Below are 18,322 nucleotides of genomic sequence, written 5' to 3' on the forward strand. Positions count from 1 at the left end.
GACTCACTCAGGTCATTTATAGAAAGCATTAATGGTTTTCTGATTTCTGCCAGCATGGGCCTGCAGCTGGTACAGAGAATCTTAATGCTGTCATGGAGAAAAATGTGAGACCTACATCTTTGCAGTTTTCAGATTTGGAGAAGTGAATGAGGTCATCATTGTACATGTCCTGGGTATTGAGCAAGTCGCTATATTCCTTCTGGCTAAGGTCTTCCGGATTGATCCCATTTGCCCTCAGAAACTCCTGGTAGGCCACACTGAATGCTTGACCTATGGACTGCGCAATCAGCTGTGCCTGCAGCAGTTCCAGAGAAGAGAAAAGAAAAAAAGTCAAACATACTGATGGTCTTGTGCACTGCCACTTTCTCTGTTACAATCACACTGTAAAATGGTTTATCCCTACAAGTCAAGTTACAGTTTAAAAATATTTCTGCATTAGAAATTAATTTAAAAGGCTCAAAAATGTCAACACGTTTATATGAGAAGCATAAATAAAGCTATCCTTTCACAGGTAAGAATTGGTAGCATAAATGTAAGGGTATACTTGCTGCAGTGACTGAAGCAGAGATGGCAAAAGACAACTCTACCTCTCACCTACAACTCTTCTCATACATGCAGCTCCAAGGTGGCTCTCCCTTCTAGTAGAGGCAATGCCATTCTCTGACAAGCCAGCAGAGAAAATGAAAATTTTCTCTAGAAAACACAACCATACTGAAAAGGATATTTCCTCCCCATTTTCTCCCCCTCTTTTAAAATCATCACGTCTGTATTGGCAGCTCCTACCTCATCCCAGATGAAGGAGGAAAAGGGCAGCACCTGCTGACTCACTGAAGTAACCAGCACGTGAAGTTATGAGAAATGGTCATGTGCAGCTCCTTCTCCACCCTGATACCTCCTTCAACCTCTCCCCCCTACATTTCTTGTTTCCCTCCATCTCCCTCCACTTTCCTACCCCTTCCCTTCTCAGCCTGTCCTATGTATGCACTCTCCTGCACATGCAACTTCCCGTAGCCTCTGCACCTCAAGCCACCAAATGCACCAGTCACCAAACTGCACTGACCCACCACGAGCTGTTCAACAACTGCAGCTGTGGGAGAGAAATAAGGCACAAAGGCAAACACAGGTAAACCACTGTGTCACGCAAGGTGTGGGTGGAGCTGGAAACAGCAGACAACCGGGATGTCTCCCTTTGTGGCGGTGATCAAGGTGAGGTTAGAATGACATAGGTGCAGGACAGGAGAGGAAAGCAGCACAGCACGGTGCAGAGCACTGCTGTGCATAACTGGGGTGGTATGTGCAGGAAGCACTGTGCAGCACACAGGAGCTGGCTTTGATGTGTACTGAAACAGTCCCTTGGAGTGCAGTACTGGGTAGGGGGATGGAAGGGAAGAGAAGGTCAGAGCTCCACAGCTAATAGCCTAGGCCTTCGGGGGGCTGGTGATGAATGAACACTGCTAAGGTGTATTTTTATACAGCCTACCAGCTGTATTTTAAGGTCCAGTTTGGTCCTTAATAAGGGAAAGGTTCCCAACCCTGAAATAAATTGTTGATTGCGTTTTAAAGCAACTCAAGATAGCACTAAACCTGCTGATGAGAACAGCATGAATGCTGGTGCTGAAAAGGTCACAATCCAGACAAGCTATTACTTTGCCAATGCTCAGATCAATCCAGCTTAATGGCAAGAACAAGACAACAAGATAACAGGAAAACTACATCTCCTCAGTTCCACAAACTAAGAGAGTAGACAACTGGACTTTATGTTCACACAGATATATCTCGTCTCCAAGAAGAGATCAACTCCCATTCGGACACCCAGCATTTGGACACATCATTAAGCATTAGCTCTTTTGAAGATCTAGCCCTAGACAGAATTGAAAATCTGGTGCTAGGCTCCTTAGATAAGGACATTTCCAAGCAGGTACGCATTTGGGCTAAAATCCACTTGAGGACTTAAGAGTTTCTGTGACAGTTTCTGTGTAAATTCTTCTAAATACCCAGCTGTCCCAGAAGAAAAGATAACAATGAGACACGTATGAGATTTAAAACATAGGCAGGCTGTACTATTCCATTAGGTGTACAAGATCTTTCAAGATACCATCTCCTTCCTGCTAACAGGTACTAACTATGGTGTTTCCATTCTCTTTCTTAGTCACTTGGATATTTGAGATAAATTTTATACACTATTTGTGAACTACACCTTGACTAAGGAAAGCTGAAATGATCTCTTGCAATTTCTCAGCTTGTTTTCGTGCCACTGAACAACGCTTTTGCTGGAGCTACAGACAGGTCCTTTCTAAGCCAGTAGCAGGCGGCACAGGGATAGATGATCACATGCAACACAAATATGCCCTGACCCAAACAAACCACAGAAAGTAATGCCAGTGATCAGAAGGAAGAAGCACAGATTCCAGCCAGTCAAGGTATTAAGAACAGCCTGGGAATCAGATCCAGGAGATCTAGATCAGAGTCAAACTACCACGTGCTGAAGGAAAGCAAGCCACAGCCTCTAGCATCTGGCAATTTGAGTTTTGCTTTTCCAACTGGTCAGTAAGAGAGCTACTACTGTACAAACTTGGAACCAGAAATACAGGAACAGCAGTCTTAAAACAGGCAACATATCAAATGATATTAAATGAAAAACAATGGCTATTCTTTTCATTTTTTTGCACCAGATTCTTGAAAGGCTCTGCAAAACTGGCTGACATGCTATTCTGGAAAAAAAAATCTGCCATTTTAAATGTTCTTTACTAAATTTTTTGTAGAGGATTACTTATATCAGCGCTTTTGCCTTTACTTTTTAACCTCAGCAGGGGGTGATAGTATGCACATGCATCTGCAGCCACATAATTTATCTGATCATGGGTTCAGACTACGTTCACCATTACATAAAATCAGCTGCTTACTCAAGTAAACCTTCCCATCTTGAAGACCTTGCTGACACACCATGGAGTAGAAGGCATATGAGGATATTAAAAGAACCTGGTATTTTCACTTTACTTCTGTTAACTAGTTCAGCATATCTGATGTTGCACTGCAAAGACTTTCTTCAGACTAAGTGATGTGCAAGCCACAAGAACAGGAAGCAAGTCCTTATGTCATCCTCCCTAATTTGTGCCGGATGCCTTCCCTAACTGGCATCACCTCTGTAATGTGTACATAATTTACACATGGGAGTGATTCCCCTTCTTCCACCTCCTGCTACAGGAACCATTTGACTTGACTAGTATTAATATGTCAGTTGCCACAGACACAGGTATGTGGAGGGTTTAGAACTGGGAATTTTTGCCTTCCCAAATTATTAGAAACATTGCGTGATATCACTTCACCTAGGGCTAACCTGATTAGGAGACTGACAACTATATATCTGGCCACTTCAATCTGATGTCTGTGTGTGTGTTTGATTTTACCTTTCATTTATAGACCTTTAAAAAGTGTATAAAAACAGCATGTTTTGTACACTGATCGTGAAGACAGGCTATCAAGTTTGATAACAGGTAACTTAGTTGACCTACACCACAGACATTCCCTCAGCTGTCTCTATTCAGGGTACTTCAGGATTACTGGAATTATCAATTTTCCTTGCTGGCTTTTAATACAACGTCACCAATTACTCCCCAACTCAGATCTCCTCAACAACAACAACAATCACATTTCTGATATGTATCAATGATCCTTGATGTAGTATTTAGGATTACAATTTCCCTAGGAAAGCAAGCTTCTTTGATAGACATTCACTCTCACAGGCAGATTAGGAGCTGGTATATGTAAACTGTGGCAGCTGGACCTTCTTCTCATTGCTACTGAAAGGTACTGTATGAGCTTAAAAACGGGAATTTTCTCTACAACAGTTTTCTGAGTAAAATGTCAGGTCTGAACATGCCAACAAAAAGCAAGATGAAATACCTTGTTGCAGTTAACGAATAAACAGGACCACTTGCCGTGGACTTCAAGATTACCAAAATGTGCTTACATTTCCACCCCTAGAAAATTATGAGACAGAGTAATTCCTTACATCTTCAGACTCAAAGACATGGCAAATCATTTTGTACTGTCTCTTTCCATCCTGGGAAGGGTGAGATGCTTCCACATTATCCTGGGAGTTAGACCGTGGCATTCTCCTACGAGCCATCAGAACAACTATATTCCCTATATCCGCAATGTAAGAAATGGTCCGCAGGGGATGATCCATCATGGTTTCCTGTGGAATAAAAAAAAACAATACAAGCAGGTGCTTCTTCTTATTGTACTCCTGGTCTTATGAAAACACACAAATGGTAACATAAGACCTTAGTTAAGTCCACATAAAGAGTCATGCAGGAAGGGAGTTGCCAATAGAAAACAAGAGTTACACTTTCCAGAAGTAAAGCAAAGAACAAGTTTTACAAATTATAGTTTTGTTTTCTGTTGAAAAGTACAAACACCTCAATATAAGATCCTGAATATGCTGAGCATGCATGGGACCAACACGCAAAGGAGTATAAACTTCAGATTATCACAACCAAACATTCTGGGCTGCTCTAGGCACAATCGATACTTGTCACATCACAGCTTGTAAGAAGCCAGCTGAATGCAGTTAGTTTACTGATAAATTCTAATCAATTTCTACAGATATGGCAGAGTAATTGACACGGCCCTTGAATGGATTTTGACCTAGGAAATCCTGGGGAGAAGCACAAGACCCAGCACTTTCTGAAGGATAAAATTTGGCAGGTAGATGAAACTATTCCAGTGGCCTACTATCACAATACTGACAAAGGCATCCTTGTCTATACCTGTGTGTCTGCATTCAGTACTTTAATTCTCTGTGTAGAAATGAAGAGGTCCACTTCAGTCATTGGTTGAGATTCACCTTCGGGAGCCTGCAAATAAATGGATTAGAGTCAAACACAAACATAAGGTAACATCCTTACTAATGATGTTAGCTCACAAACAGGGGTATACTACAACACAGTCACCAGAACAGCAATGCAAGATAGAGTATTAGACTGCAGAAGCTAAACACAAAGATATGGAAACAATATACAGATATATGAAAGTGAACTGGATAGTATTTGAACAATTTCTAACCCCATAAAAGCTTCCCTGATATATTTACTGATCCAGTAAAGTTACACATGACTGTGACATGAACTGTTTAAAGATTTTATGAAAATCAAAACGATTCTCTCATTTTCACCACATTAGGAATCCCACTTTAAAGAAGTTTTTCACACATGCCATAAAATGGCCTAACAGTATCTCTTGCTTGAGTAGTTTCTATATGGGCTTACAGTGACTGCTCAGACCCACGGAAAAACCTGTACCACAGGTAGGTACGGTTTAAGCAATTCATAATACAGCTCTGGTAAAAAGGCCTTCACAGTCAGACATACCATTCAAGCACTAACCCACTTTAGAACTCATATCTTTGTCAATAGAAAACCAATGCTTGTAATTTTTAAAAAAAGTTAGAGGTGTTAAAGGGTACTGACAACCTCCATGAACAAAACTTATCACTTAAATAAGTCACTCAGCATATTACTGTGTATATATACATAAACTTTTTTTTCTTTTTTGCATCCAGCAACTTGACACATTTGTGAATCAAACAGACCGTTCTTACTGATAAAAGATAAAATAAAAACTAGACTTATTTTTAATCTGTCATTTTACAAAGTTAGAACCTTTGCCATGTCAGTCCTGTTTCTTTAGCATGGATTTTGGGTACTGCCTGTAACCATTTGATAATTCCAATCTTTACTCTATTTGTAACATGAAATGGCTAATGATAAGCAACAAAAAATGGCCAACCAGGCAACTGATTTCTGAGAAATGTCAACTTGTATGGTGGCTCAGAAACAAATCTAAAGAAAACTTGCTGGATGCAGAAAATAACTCAAAATAAAGGCAAAAAAAATCGAAAAACAAACAAAAAAAAAAACTCCCAGAAAACAAAAGAACAGGCATAACATCAAGCTGATGGAGTTTGTACTGCACCTTCTTCCTGCTTTTGGCTAATTTCTGGGCCATCTGCTTAGCATGGAATAAACAGAGACAGGAGAATAGTTAGAGAAGACTTTACAGAGACTCCACGTCAAGAAGGAATCTGCATGCTAATGACAGGGCTCACAGACTACTAGACGTTCTAAATGAGTCCCTGCTTAGATTAATTTCTTTCCTTTTCTTTCTTATTTCTTTTTTCTTTTTTTAAGTTTCATGTTCAGCATAACCAGTGTAAAAAAATGAAAAGAAACCACACCAGAAGAGACTGGAAAAATACAAAAGGATTTTTTTTTCCATTTAAAATTCTACTCTCAAACAACAGGCTTTATTTCTTTGTTTTTAAGGAAGAAAAAAAAAAAAGAGCTTCCCCTCATTTGCAGCAGGTTAACCATGCATGACCCATGAGGTTACTTTCTTTGAAGCAACACCAGCGTAAAAAGCAAGAGAAGAATTTTAACTATTTTTATTCCAACTTTTTTAGGAATTAAGGAATTTAAATTCAAGTTGCCTAATGCTGTCACACATGAACCATCTTTAAAAAAAAAAAACACTAAAACTGCACTAGTTTTTCTTCGAAATACAAAGTGACAGAAGCTAATTGTCACCTCCATTTTCTCCTCCTTCTATGCAAATATGCCCACGCCAACGTTCACATTGCATTTCTGAACAGGTTTCCCTGCGACACCTGCATACCACCATATTTTTTCAAGAAAGGCAGTGGAGCACATACTTCATGTCCACAACCCCTCTGAAAACAGTCTCTTGTCACTGATTTAATTGCCACTAGTTTAATTGACTTACATCCAGAGAGATATCACCCCATTGCAACAAATTGATATTTTATGTGCTATTACTGTGATAACAATAACAACATAAATAAGCAACATCATTCTTACAGTCTTGCAATCATTATTCAAGCCAAAGTGAACTGAACTTATGGACCTGCTTGCTAAAGAAATTCAATACTCACCAGGCTGGCAGATATCTTTTTACCTCCAACAATTAGTGTTAGCTAATTAAATTGACAAGTGTTTTTGTGGAGGGAAGGAGGCTTACTATTTCAAGCTTTGTAGAATCACAAGAAGAAAAATATTTTATACTGATGCTCACAACTTAAAATCTGCCAGTTTTAATGTAAACAAATCTGAAAGCAGCAACTGAAGCTTTAGACCATGCTGCTTATTTACAAATATGAACACATTCTCACACCAACTTTTAGGCACTTTTTTCAAACTGATTAATATTTGATAGCCTGGTGATAACAAAGTATTGCAAAAGCAATTAGAACTGCTTCATGCTGCAGGCTGTGCATTATATTGATATTAATTTTCACTGATACTCAGAAATATTATAGTTATCTTGAATAACAGCTGCCTGGCATACAATGGGCATAGGGGAGACATGCATGAGATAAAGCATTTAAACTGTTCTCCAAAATATTTCATAGAACTAAGGTGATGACATGGAACAAACAATTTTAAGAAGTGATTTGGCACTACACTGAAATGGCATGAAAGAAAATATGGTCCAGAAAAAAAAAAGGAAAGAAAGAAAGAAAAAAAGCACCAACGCCTCCCCAATTTAGGATAATTCTATACACGTGACTTTATTATTCAAATCCTCTTCATCACTGAGTTATTTTTCTGATGTAGATCAGAAGATCATTTCAGAATTCTCACAAAGAACAGCAACTACCTACTATACACAAAATAGTATTTTTTAAAATATGCAGAGTCTGGAATTTTCATTTAACCTGAGATTTAATTATGTGGCTAGTTGCGATTTCCAAAATCTCAGATTTTTCAAAATCAGCACACTCACTTCTGCTCCATGGATGGCTTAAATATAGTCAACCCATTTGACTTCTACAAAAAATGTACTGCAACTCAGTGAACACCCAGATGACACTTGGTAGACGAAATATGATGAATTAAACTATTTTCACATATGGCTTCTTAAATTACAATCAGCAATTAAACCAGTTGTTACCTAAAAATGTTCAAACCTGCCACACAGCTCAAATCTGCTGGTGAAAAATAAAAAATGAAAGCTGTTATTCTATAGGTGAAATGTAGCAGCAATTCTCCACAGATCAGCTATGAATTGTAATCATGAACATTAATTTTTCTATACTGCTATAAATATTAAATGGATTAATTTCAAGTAAACTATGGAAAGATTTTTTTTCCCCACACTATTTGGAAAAATGAGACCACAGTCAGAAAATAGTGAAATACCTTTCATAACACTAAAAGTACCTCTTCATGGGAATATGAAATCAACTAAGTTTGATGAATGTCTTCAAAGAATTGTTTCTGTTGTAACTTAGCTTGATTTCACAGAGATAACTGCCGAAGCAAGAAAACCCTCAATTCTTCCACTTCTAACTGTAGAGATACGTGTTTACAGAAAAAGCACAGAGAATTGTTTTCAAAATCAGTTCATATTCTGAACGAACGAGTGCATGGTCTAAAGGCTCTGCTACAAGTAAGCATTAAACAGATCATTAAATTCAAAAGAAACACGTTCACATGGGAGGTATGAGTATGCAGCAGGCCTTAAAGTCCTTCCCACTTCTAATACTTTTAACTTCAGATTTGTAGATTTTCAAAAGCTCAGTCTTAATTCATAACCTTTGTTTTCTTTAACTCTAGAGAAATGTTTCATATGCAGCACCTAATTTACTCCATAAACAAGGACGAGTAGGGCACAGGTATCACTAGCATCGCGTGGGCAATATTTTACACATTTGGCCTACAGGCTGCCTTGAGCAGTGATGAATCTAGCAGCCAGAACTCTGTCATAATGAAGTTCTCAATAAAAAAGTTTGCTTTTTATGGGAATCACCAAAAAAAAAAAGAGCCAAAATCAACAACAGTGACCCTACAGTGCAGGGAAGCATACCTACATTTCCCGAACTTCACCTAGAAGCAGGAGAGTACTGTCAAGGAAGTGTACCATGGTATTGTGTGCCATGCAGTAGGCAAACCATTTTCTGAAATTCACTTACAGTTTCAGAAAATTTTGTGTGCAAGCTATGGTTTTACCAGGTCAACCATGCAACTGCCTGGACCTCCACGCTGAAACAAATTTTCTATAACCAAGAATATGCACGCCTGCTCATTTACACGGATGTGTAAATTACAGGCTTGATGAGTGAAATGAGCTAAACAGATTCCTTCTGTGCTGAGGCACAGCAGTGCTGAGGCAGAACAGAAACCTCAGGAAGAACTTTATTTTCCTAATAATTTCCTAGAAATATATTTAGTAACAGAGAAAGATTCTACTCTTTTCTACTACATAAACCCACTTTGAATCAATGTTTCTATTTCAGTTTTCTGTAACACATCTGTTCAGTCTTTGCCTCTACTAAGGCAGGCCTCATGTGTCCCTCCTAGATCCAGCCTCACTGAAGTCCTTATTCCCTTCCTTCCTGTAGCTTACCTTTTGTTTCCTGTGCATTCAAATCAGACAACTTTTCTACCATGCAGACAAGGCACAGCTTTACTCACACCCAAAGCAGGAAAGGAAAAGACAGAGGAAGGATAAGTCTCCACTATAGCTTTGGGAAGAAGCCACAAGACTATTACCTGTAAGGGTTGAGAAAGCTGAGTGAATATCTTTTACAAAAATTCCACTGAATCTAGAGTCTCCACTGAATACAGATAAACCACTGCTTTTCAAAAGTTTCTTAAGTTTGTGGAGACTTTCCATAGAGATGCAAAAGATGACAGGAATGCTACTTCCCTGCCAAATAGAGCCTTCTCTACAATGCTACCATGCTAGAGATTTTTAGAGACAAGATTACAAAAATTTCTGTATTTGAACACCAGCAACATTAAAATTTTTGGAAGTGTCTCAATAGTTCTATTTGGAGCATTCATCTGAGAATTTCATGCACAAACTGAACTGAGCACTTGGCATGGAAGTATTGAAAGGAGTAGTAATATTAGGAAGCATAAGCTGATTTTAACAGACAATGCTATTGGCCTTCCTGATAATATGCTGTATCTCTTCCTCTCTGTTTTAAACGATTGTACAGAGTCTGAGTTGGAATACAAAATAAACCATACAAAGGAAAAATGCATAAATGTTAAACTAAAGAAAATGTTGAGATGAGATTGCCTTGGTTAGCTGACTTAGCAGAAGATGAAGCTGTGTTCCTAACACGGTGATGTATGGGTAGGGGAAATGCTATAGCATCTTCTATGACTACAACACTTCATCCATACACCTTCATTTCAGTTGACAATGTCATCATTGTAACTCACAATACAGCAGCACGCCCGTCATGCTGTGACAAAACAAACAAATGACATGAACATACCATATTCCAGGACAAACTATGTTTTTCTATACATCCCTGCACTGTCTCGCACTTTTCTTTCTCTTTTTAAGTCAGCTCACAGCTATTACTAGGTAGAGAAAATAGAATCCACAGCATGGTCAAAAATAACTGCAGACATAACCACAGTACAGGTTCCCTTCAAGCACCAAGCCAGAAGCAGCTGTAATACCTGCTAGTTATCCTCTAAACCTGTTTTCTGTCAACACTCAGTAAAATAAAACTGACACCACCACTCACTTCGGGTTCTGGCTTAGAGAACACAGCACAAGGATTTCTACAGGGAATTACAATGATCTGGTAGCTTTTACCTACCACCCTTGTTCCAAAAGCAGCATTATACAAGTGATTTATCTTGCAGAAAGAAAGATGAGGCACTTAATGTTCCTGAAACCACAGATAACACGAGAGTACTACTACATACGTAAGAAGTTCGTATCTGCAATTTTAAGGTACCAGTATGAGAAGTAGCAAGAGGAATCACTTCTCACCTTGATCCTGCTGACAGCTTCCTGAGCCTGCATCATTCTCACATTCTTGGAGGGAGTTTTATCAGAAAGGAGTTGAGTTGAGCCAAGGTAATTGGCTGCAAAAATGATTCCATCGATTAAGTCTTCAGGATCGCAAGGTCCAGGAACTGTAACACAGGAAAGAAATCACTGCAGAAAATCATACTGAACAATGGCAAAACAGCAGCACTAACAATTTGAGCCTGCACCTGATGGCTGTAGATGCTCCTTTGAAATACTACAGTTTACCATGATGACATGGTAACCAGTAATTTCAAAGGTACAAAACATCAAGAAAATGCTCTCAACATCTCTCCAGCAGAAGCTGTAATTGTTAATCTGGCCTGTCTCTTGCAATAGCTCATCCTTTTGTGAGCAAGGATCACCCCAGGGCAAAACAATCTCTCTGAGGTTTTGCTGTTATGAAGAGACATGGGGACTCAGCTCTTCCCTCACCCACCAAAAGCAGCCTTGCAATTCTAAGGCAAACAGTCATAAACAGTAAGAGGAAGGGTGAAATTTAGGAACGGCCATCAGCCACTTTCTCACTTGGTGTCAGCCATAGTTAGTACACAGGTAGAGGAAACTCCCTGGCAATGCTTTACAGGTACTACACTGCTCCCCTTACTGAGACTGAGAGCCCAATTAAACAAATTGCTGTTACCCCACAGTCCTTTAAAAATCATTATTAGTCTCAACAAGGATATTGAGGGGGAGTATTCAGTACTTTCAGAATTCAGTAAAAGTGTGGTTAAACATTCAGAGCACAGGATGTCCCACTGGAAAAAGCAACTTTTAGTCCCCAAAGACTCTTAATGATCTGACTCCCATTAGCTTCTGTGGAAAGTTAGAGGGTGATGAAATGTCCAATGCCTAACAATCTTAATTGTTATAAAGCAGCATTTATGATTGATAACATTTTCAGTGTTAGGCAACTGTATCTAAAAATTGTATAGCTAAAAAGTTGTATTTTAACACTTCGCTAGATGTTAAAATTGTCATGATCCAGAGTGATTGGTTTAGCTAAGCTTTCTGTTTTTGTACAAGTGACAAAAAACAACTGATGTTGAAGACTTTTTGAGAATGCAAATCATCCTAAAGAACTCTATTGGTAAAAGTGCCCACATTTTATCACCAAAAACAAACACAAAACAAACCAACTGACCGAACTACAAAAAAATACCCCAGTTGTTTTTTTTTCATTATTCTGGGAACAAAGCAAAAAAATCTTACAGAAACAGAATGTAGTTTTCATTAGTTCAGAGCTTATCTTGAGAAATGAAACGATGGGGCTCAAAGTTTGACATTACTCAGAATGCCAACCCTAGTTTAATTTTAAAGGAAGAGGTTAACAACCACTTAGAACAAGCATGAGAAACTTCAGCTCTGAAGAAATGCAAGTCATTCTTAAGAATAAGATAACAAATGCAAGAGCTGAAGATAAATATCACACTCAAATTATACACACAGACTTAAGTAGATGTATAAACCTTATAAGGAAGCTAGTCTCTTTTGTGGTTTCTTTAAATATGAAAATTTAGGACTAGTCATTTTAAGATGCTCATCTTGCGTGCTGGCAGAAGCTGTTCAGATACTAAGTGTCTGGAAGACCCTCAAAATGAACAAGTCATTTTCAAGGACACAAAACCAAAAAAATGGAATTTCTCCCTTAGGGAAATTTATGCATCTGGAAGTGCTACATGTTTACAAACTCTTCCAGTCATGAAACCACACAGCATTTTAAAGTGCTGCTTTTTGTTACTCTATATGGTAAAGGCCTTATCACAACTTCTATTACCAAACAATTTATAGTACTATTCCTGATTAAAACACAAAAAATCCCCACAAATTTAGTCTGACATTCTGTAAAGGTGTAGATAAGATTCCCAGAAAACATAAAAAAAAAAAGGCATGTGCTCTATTTTCATTAGAGGTGAACTTACATACAACGCTGCTTTTTTAAAGACCCCTTCCATTTATTATCTCTGACAACAGATAATATCAAATTATTATCTGTTGAATGGAAGTGTAGCATAAGTGCTAGCAAGCTTTTTTGGACTACTAGTTCACAAAGGACTTTTTTTTTAAAAAAAAAAAGTCCTTTTTTTAAAAAAAAGTAATTTTCCACTGGACAAAGATTTAAGAAAATTTTAGTTTACTATATTTTTTTTTTTTTTGGAGAGTAGGATTCTTTTAGATAGCCCTTGACAGAGGGCTACAACCAGCAAACTCATTTCAGTTTAAGACAGGTCATTCATTGCCACAAAATTCCAAAGTTCAACTAGTTTAGAAACAACATATGAGATTTACACTACTTGATGATCTGGCTATAGATTCCAAAATATGCAGCACATATACTGAAGACTAAATGAGTGATCGATTTGTAGTCAAAAGAGAATGACCCTGTAATTGTTTAAACACAGCACACTATAAAGCAATCCAAGGAGTTCCAAGACAGTCCAAATGAAGCACCAAATCAACTGTATTTCTGGCATTTCATAAAGCACATAGCACAACCACTGCTGGGGCAAAACAACAAATGCAAATTAGAATTTTCTGCTTCTGTCATGCTCTCATAACAAAATAAGTGAATTTTACAGCATGCATTCTTTCTGTATGCACATAATGCAGACTCTACAAAAGCAGTTCAGGTAGCAGGTAACTCGTTTGTTGACATTGTTCTAAATAAACTCAGCACAAATACAAGTGCAACCTTAACTCTAACACAGGAAGTGCTAGTTAATTAGAGGACAAGTAGCTGTAAAACAGTGCAGATTTCCTCTGGCAGACCTGCCAAGTAATCTTATTAATTCACTCCTGCCAATTAACACAAATGAGACTGGATTGAAGATGCCATTTGAAATCAGTGCTAGAGAGAGCACTAGTCATCTTCCCTAACCTCCTTTCCTCATCCACCATAAAAAAAGGACCTGAGACAGAAACCATGAATAGAACACTAAAAAAAATAAAATATGCATGTTTCTGAACTTCAGAAAGAGCCTAGTACAATTTAATTCAGGCTCCAGACTGAACACAATTTTATCTAAATCAGTATATGCAACTCTAGCAGTTTTTCTATTCAGCAAATTAAAATACAAAATTATACTTTATAAATACTGGAGTTCTTTGCATATATAAAAATATTTAGAAATCGTAGAACCATCTTACCTTCAACATAGGTTGGAAATGAAGCCAAGCTTTTTCTGGACTGTAATTAAGACAAAAAGGATTTCAAACAAAACAAAGCATGTGCATATATGCATTAAAAATTTCCCCATGCCAAGTAGAAAAAAAAAAATAAATCAAATAAATAAATCAGTTATTACCAAAGGCAGATAATTGCTTATTAATATTTATTATTCTATCCAGTAGTTTCAAACTCTAACCACCTAAGGTAAGTTCGGTGTGTTCCATTTGAGTGTTTATCTATCAGGCAACATGCTAAGCTCAATTTTCAGTTGCTTGCTGGTGTTTGGTAGTATATTAACTGTCTGTCAGTCAGTGCTCTCCTTTTACTGATCAACAGGTATGCAGGAAAACATGTGGTATCTCAAAGACACTGAATTTTCCATACACAAATAAGTATATGTAGCAATATACAAAATTACCCCTTACTGTTATTACTCATGACTGAAACTATCAGCTGTTAATTATTCATTACCTAAATTTTGTTATTCATTAGGACTGTTCTTAGATGTATCCTCATGTTAATACAGCCTATAAGAAACTTCCCGAATTTTAACAAGTCAGGTAGCAACCTATGTTCTACAGCATAACTGAATTCTCTAACACTTCACCACCAGCTATGTTTATATGGTATCAACCACAAAAACATCTGTTTCAAATTCATAAAATATAAATGAATCAAAAAAGTCCTGTCTTGTATATGTAAATACTCAGTGTAAAGTAAGACCTTTCAACTGCATCCTTCCACAAAAGACACTGTGGCTAACACTTCAAACACCTGAAAGCTACAAATGCAGCAAGACTCACCATTTTGTATATATTCAGTAACATCCCCACACAGGAAAATACACCAAATAAAATTTGGTGTGTCAACATATAGATGGTAACAGGTGGTAATAGACGACATTGAAACAGATGCTGCTATCATACATGTCATAGGTAAGAATTTTGGATAGTCCAAGGACTACAAAACTTTCATGAATCTACAACTGATTGTATCAGCAGTAACTCCTCCAATGACTGCTCAATACAATTGTATTAAAAGCTCTGTGTGTGATCAGAATAATGTATAGTATCTTTTTAGTATCTTAATAGTACCTGCTTTTATACAAACATACACTTATACATATATGCCAAATTATTTTCCTTTGTGGCAAGCAACACAGGTTCTGTATGTTAGTACAAAAAAAAAACAAACAGGCAAACTAGGAAGGTTAAGTGACAGGCTGAGTGACTAACCCCAGGGAGTTTTTTCCATTGCAACGAATGGAAAATATATGTAACGTAATAATATTTTTCAAGGAATGATGATAGTCTTGCTATAAAATAAAACAACCATGAAAGTAAAACAACAGTTGCATGACAGACAGCAGAGCCTGTGCAGCCTTTAAGTACTTCTTGTTCTTTAGGAAAATGACTAAGCTCTACTGCAAAACCAAGAAGGCTCTCCATCAGAGATAGTACTAGCATAAATAAACGATCTTCTCCTGCTGCAAAAGCATATCAGTTCCTGTGAGGGTACAGATATTCCTTTTCAGACCTGTGGCTCTTTCATCTCGTCAGATTGTTTTTTTACCAGACCACCTACCTATACAGACTCAACAATGGTTTGCAGTTGCTGCTGGTGTGGACCTAAGAGGGATATTCAACTGCTGGACTCTGACAGGAGACAGAGGACAAATCCAATGCATGCCTGCGACAGCTTATGCATATAAATGCATTTTCCAAAGCACTTTCATGTTAAACTGAGTGCCCAAAGTTTATAAATACAGATTTGGCAATTTTTCAGCAATCTGACGAACTGACGCCACTTCTTTGGATAAAACAACAAACTGTCATCATATATGCTCTTGCTACAAAGTCTTGCACACTATTCATTTTTTTTTGTCCTTAACCCAGGTCAAAGGACATTCAACTAAGACCACAAGAATACTAAAGAAACAGATAAAGTTGCTGATAAGAGGAAATCTACACCTTTTAATTTTAGATACCCATGAATAATGAAATATTGAGGTATTAATATTTGATTACTCTTGTTAATGATCTTGTTGCCTTTCAGCCTACTATTACAAAATTTGTATTAAAAAAAAGGTTTTATTAAGACCTTAAAGTAATTTCCCCAAATTATGAGGCTTCTTTATGACTGTCGTTCTTGCATGGAGGTCCTAAAACAGGTGTTACTGCTCATTTGAGGGAAACGAAACAGCCTGATACATCCTACTGTGAATCCTGGTTTACCAGGATTAACTCTGAAGCTATGTGTGAGCACATACAGTAATGCCTAAAAACTGTTAACAGTCAGAATGTACATCAAGTGATAAAATCTGTAAGCTGAAGAAAGCCAGAGGCTTGAATAAGCTAAAAATATTGCAGGCAAAAGTGCAACCCGCTACTGAAGGCTTTAGCCCATGAGAAATTATGAATTTCTTAAGCCTTTTGAATCCTTCCATTTTCTTCTAAATGCAAATACCAGTTAGCAGAAATATATACATGATACAAGCTTTATTACACTCTTGATAATAAAAACAGAAAAAGAAAAAAAAAAGAATTACTAATTAGTGTTTCAATTTTAATCAGTACTTCCAGTCACAGTAGGTCAATTTCTTTCAGTATGGAAGATAACTCATGCATTGTTATCAGTAGCAATGTGGTCTTTTGTGGTCCTTTGTTAGCTACTGTGCCTACACTTTCCATATTTTTTTGACATTCTTTTTTTTTTTTAAAGCAAATAAACCAAATATTTGCACGTTTCTGTTTACAAAGCCAGACAGTCTACACTAATCTAAATACTTTTTATATTGAATTATTTTCTTCTTGCGCTGTGAGAAATTCTACTCACAACTCTCATTTTGTGTTGGTAGAGCTAGAATACTGTAAAAAGCTGCGGGGCGAAATAATGGATAAATAAATAAGCAGCTCTATTTTGAGGAGCATGGGGTAAGGAACTCCTATATTCTCACTGTAAATCACTGACAGGTTATCACTAAATCATCCAGTTCTTCCAACAGTTCAGGTTGTACAATGCTAATATAGTAAGCAGCATAAATTACTACCTAACTAATTTTATTTAAGGAGGATTATTCATCTCACTGACAAGCATTACTTTCTTTGTTGGAGGACATTCTGCACAGAAAAAGGAAAAGGGCTTAATTTGCCTCTACTACAGAAGTGATGTTGGCTGTTCTTCTCCCAGCCTGCTAAGTAAATTTTGTGGCAGCCAAACACAGAGTCAGAAATGCCATGACAAACAGACTTAAGAATGTTAGAAATTCAGTCAGACAGCCAGGCAAGCATAAAGGAAAGGAGCAGCGAATCAGCTGTTCAAGTTTGTTCCAATTTCAGTAAAAGAGAAGGGATTGCACAGGTATAATGGGGCAAGGAAAATAAAAAGGCATGAGCATTATGAACAAGACTGTGGCTTTTAAAAAGATTTCACTCTACCTCTTTATTAGTGGAGGGCTCTGCTGTACTGCAGACATCCTGGTGATGTTGCCTACTTGACGACTCAGCACCCCGAGGTGAAGAGGAATCTGGAGATGGAGACTAGACATGGCAAGGAAATAAAATTAAATAATAATCTGAGTGACCAATGTAGAAGTTCTTCTTTCATATTTTCCTCTAACTTGGTAGAGGAAATAAGAGATGAAAGTGAAAAAGAAAAAAAACAAAACAGGACAAACACTTTTTGAAATGTTGTAACCCTTGATTTTATCACAATGATCAGATGTAACTAACTCAGTATCTCGCTGGACTCAACCTGAACATCTACATCTTTAAAAAAATGCGTATTTATGAAATGAAAGAAGTGGAAAACTTAAAAAAAATGTACTCAGTGGCAAACAAGACTGAGCCAAAAAGTATGTCATAACACCACACTTTTATGGGATAAATGGAAGATTGTCTGTGGTACTGGGCCACCTGCTTCCATTTATTGTCAGCATTCAACTAAGCTGCAGTTACAGGACTTACAGCTGCATGAATACATGCCTGTGGCATGCAGGCAAATGATTCCGAGTCTGCTGAAAGCTGTAAGCAGCACAGACCCACGTCCTAGAATTCTGGCATTCTAGGAAAGAAAGGGTAATGTCATTAAGAAGAAGTAAGCTGTGATGGCAGACAGGCGAATTGACCATGAACAGAAGAGGGATTCTGTAAAGATTACTTAACTGTCAAACTGGGAAGGGGGAAGAAATGCCTGTGGTTTCCTCTACAAGCATATAGGCTTTCAGGTATGATTAACCTAAAGTGGCAAACTAATCTCATCTAAGCAGAGATGGGCTTCAGTGGTTGTCCATATATG

At 37.6% G+C, this 18,322-nt stretch overlaps 1 protein-coding gene across 5 annotated transcripts in view; it reads right to left on the reverse strand.

Annotated features, from left to right (window-relative positions):
- Positions 1-18,322, reverse strand: part of APBA1 (amyloid beta precursor protein binding family A member 1) — an 89,048-nt gene that overhangs the window by 9,548 nt on the left and 61,178 nt on the right. For 3 of the 5 annotated variants that reach the window (XM_048049679.2, XM_066989130.1, XM_048049678.2), the window contains exons 3-9: positions 17,464-17,565; positions 14,005-14,044; positions 10,819-10,964; positions 5,977-6,009; positions 4,773-4,859; positions 4,013-4,198; positions 116-295 (exon numbers count right to left, since the gene is read on the reverse strand). In XM_048049679.2, coding sequence (XP_047905636.1) covers positions 116-295; positions 4,013-4,198; positions 4,773-4,859; positions 5,977-6,009; positions 10,819-10,964; positions 14,005-14,044; positions 17,464-17,565 — 774 coding nt within the window. The remainder of the gene's footprint in view (positions 1-115; positions 296-4,012; positions 4,199-4,772; positions 4,860-5,976; positions 6,010-10,818; positions 10,965-14,004; positions 14,045-17,463; positions 17,566-18,322) is intronic. The other 2 variants (XM_066989132.1, XM_066989131.1) reach the window with 2 other exon arrangements.

This window comes from Anser cygnoides, chromosome Z (assembly GCF_040182565.1).
Source record: "Anser cygnoides isolate HZ-2024a breed goose chromosome Z, Taihu_goose_T2T_genome, whole genome shotgun sequence".
NCBI classification, from domain to species: domain Eukaryota; kingdom Metazoa; phylum Chordata; class Aves; order Anseriformes; family Anatidae; genus Anser; species Anser cygnoides.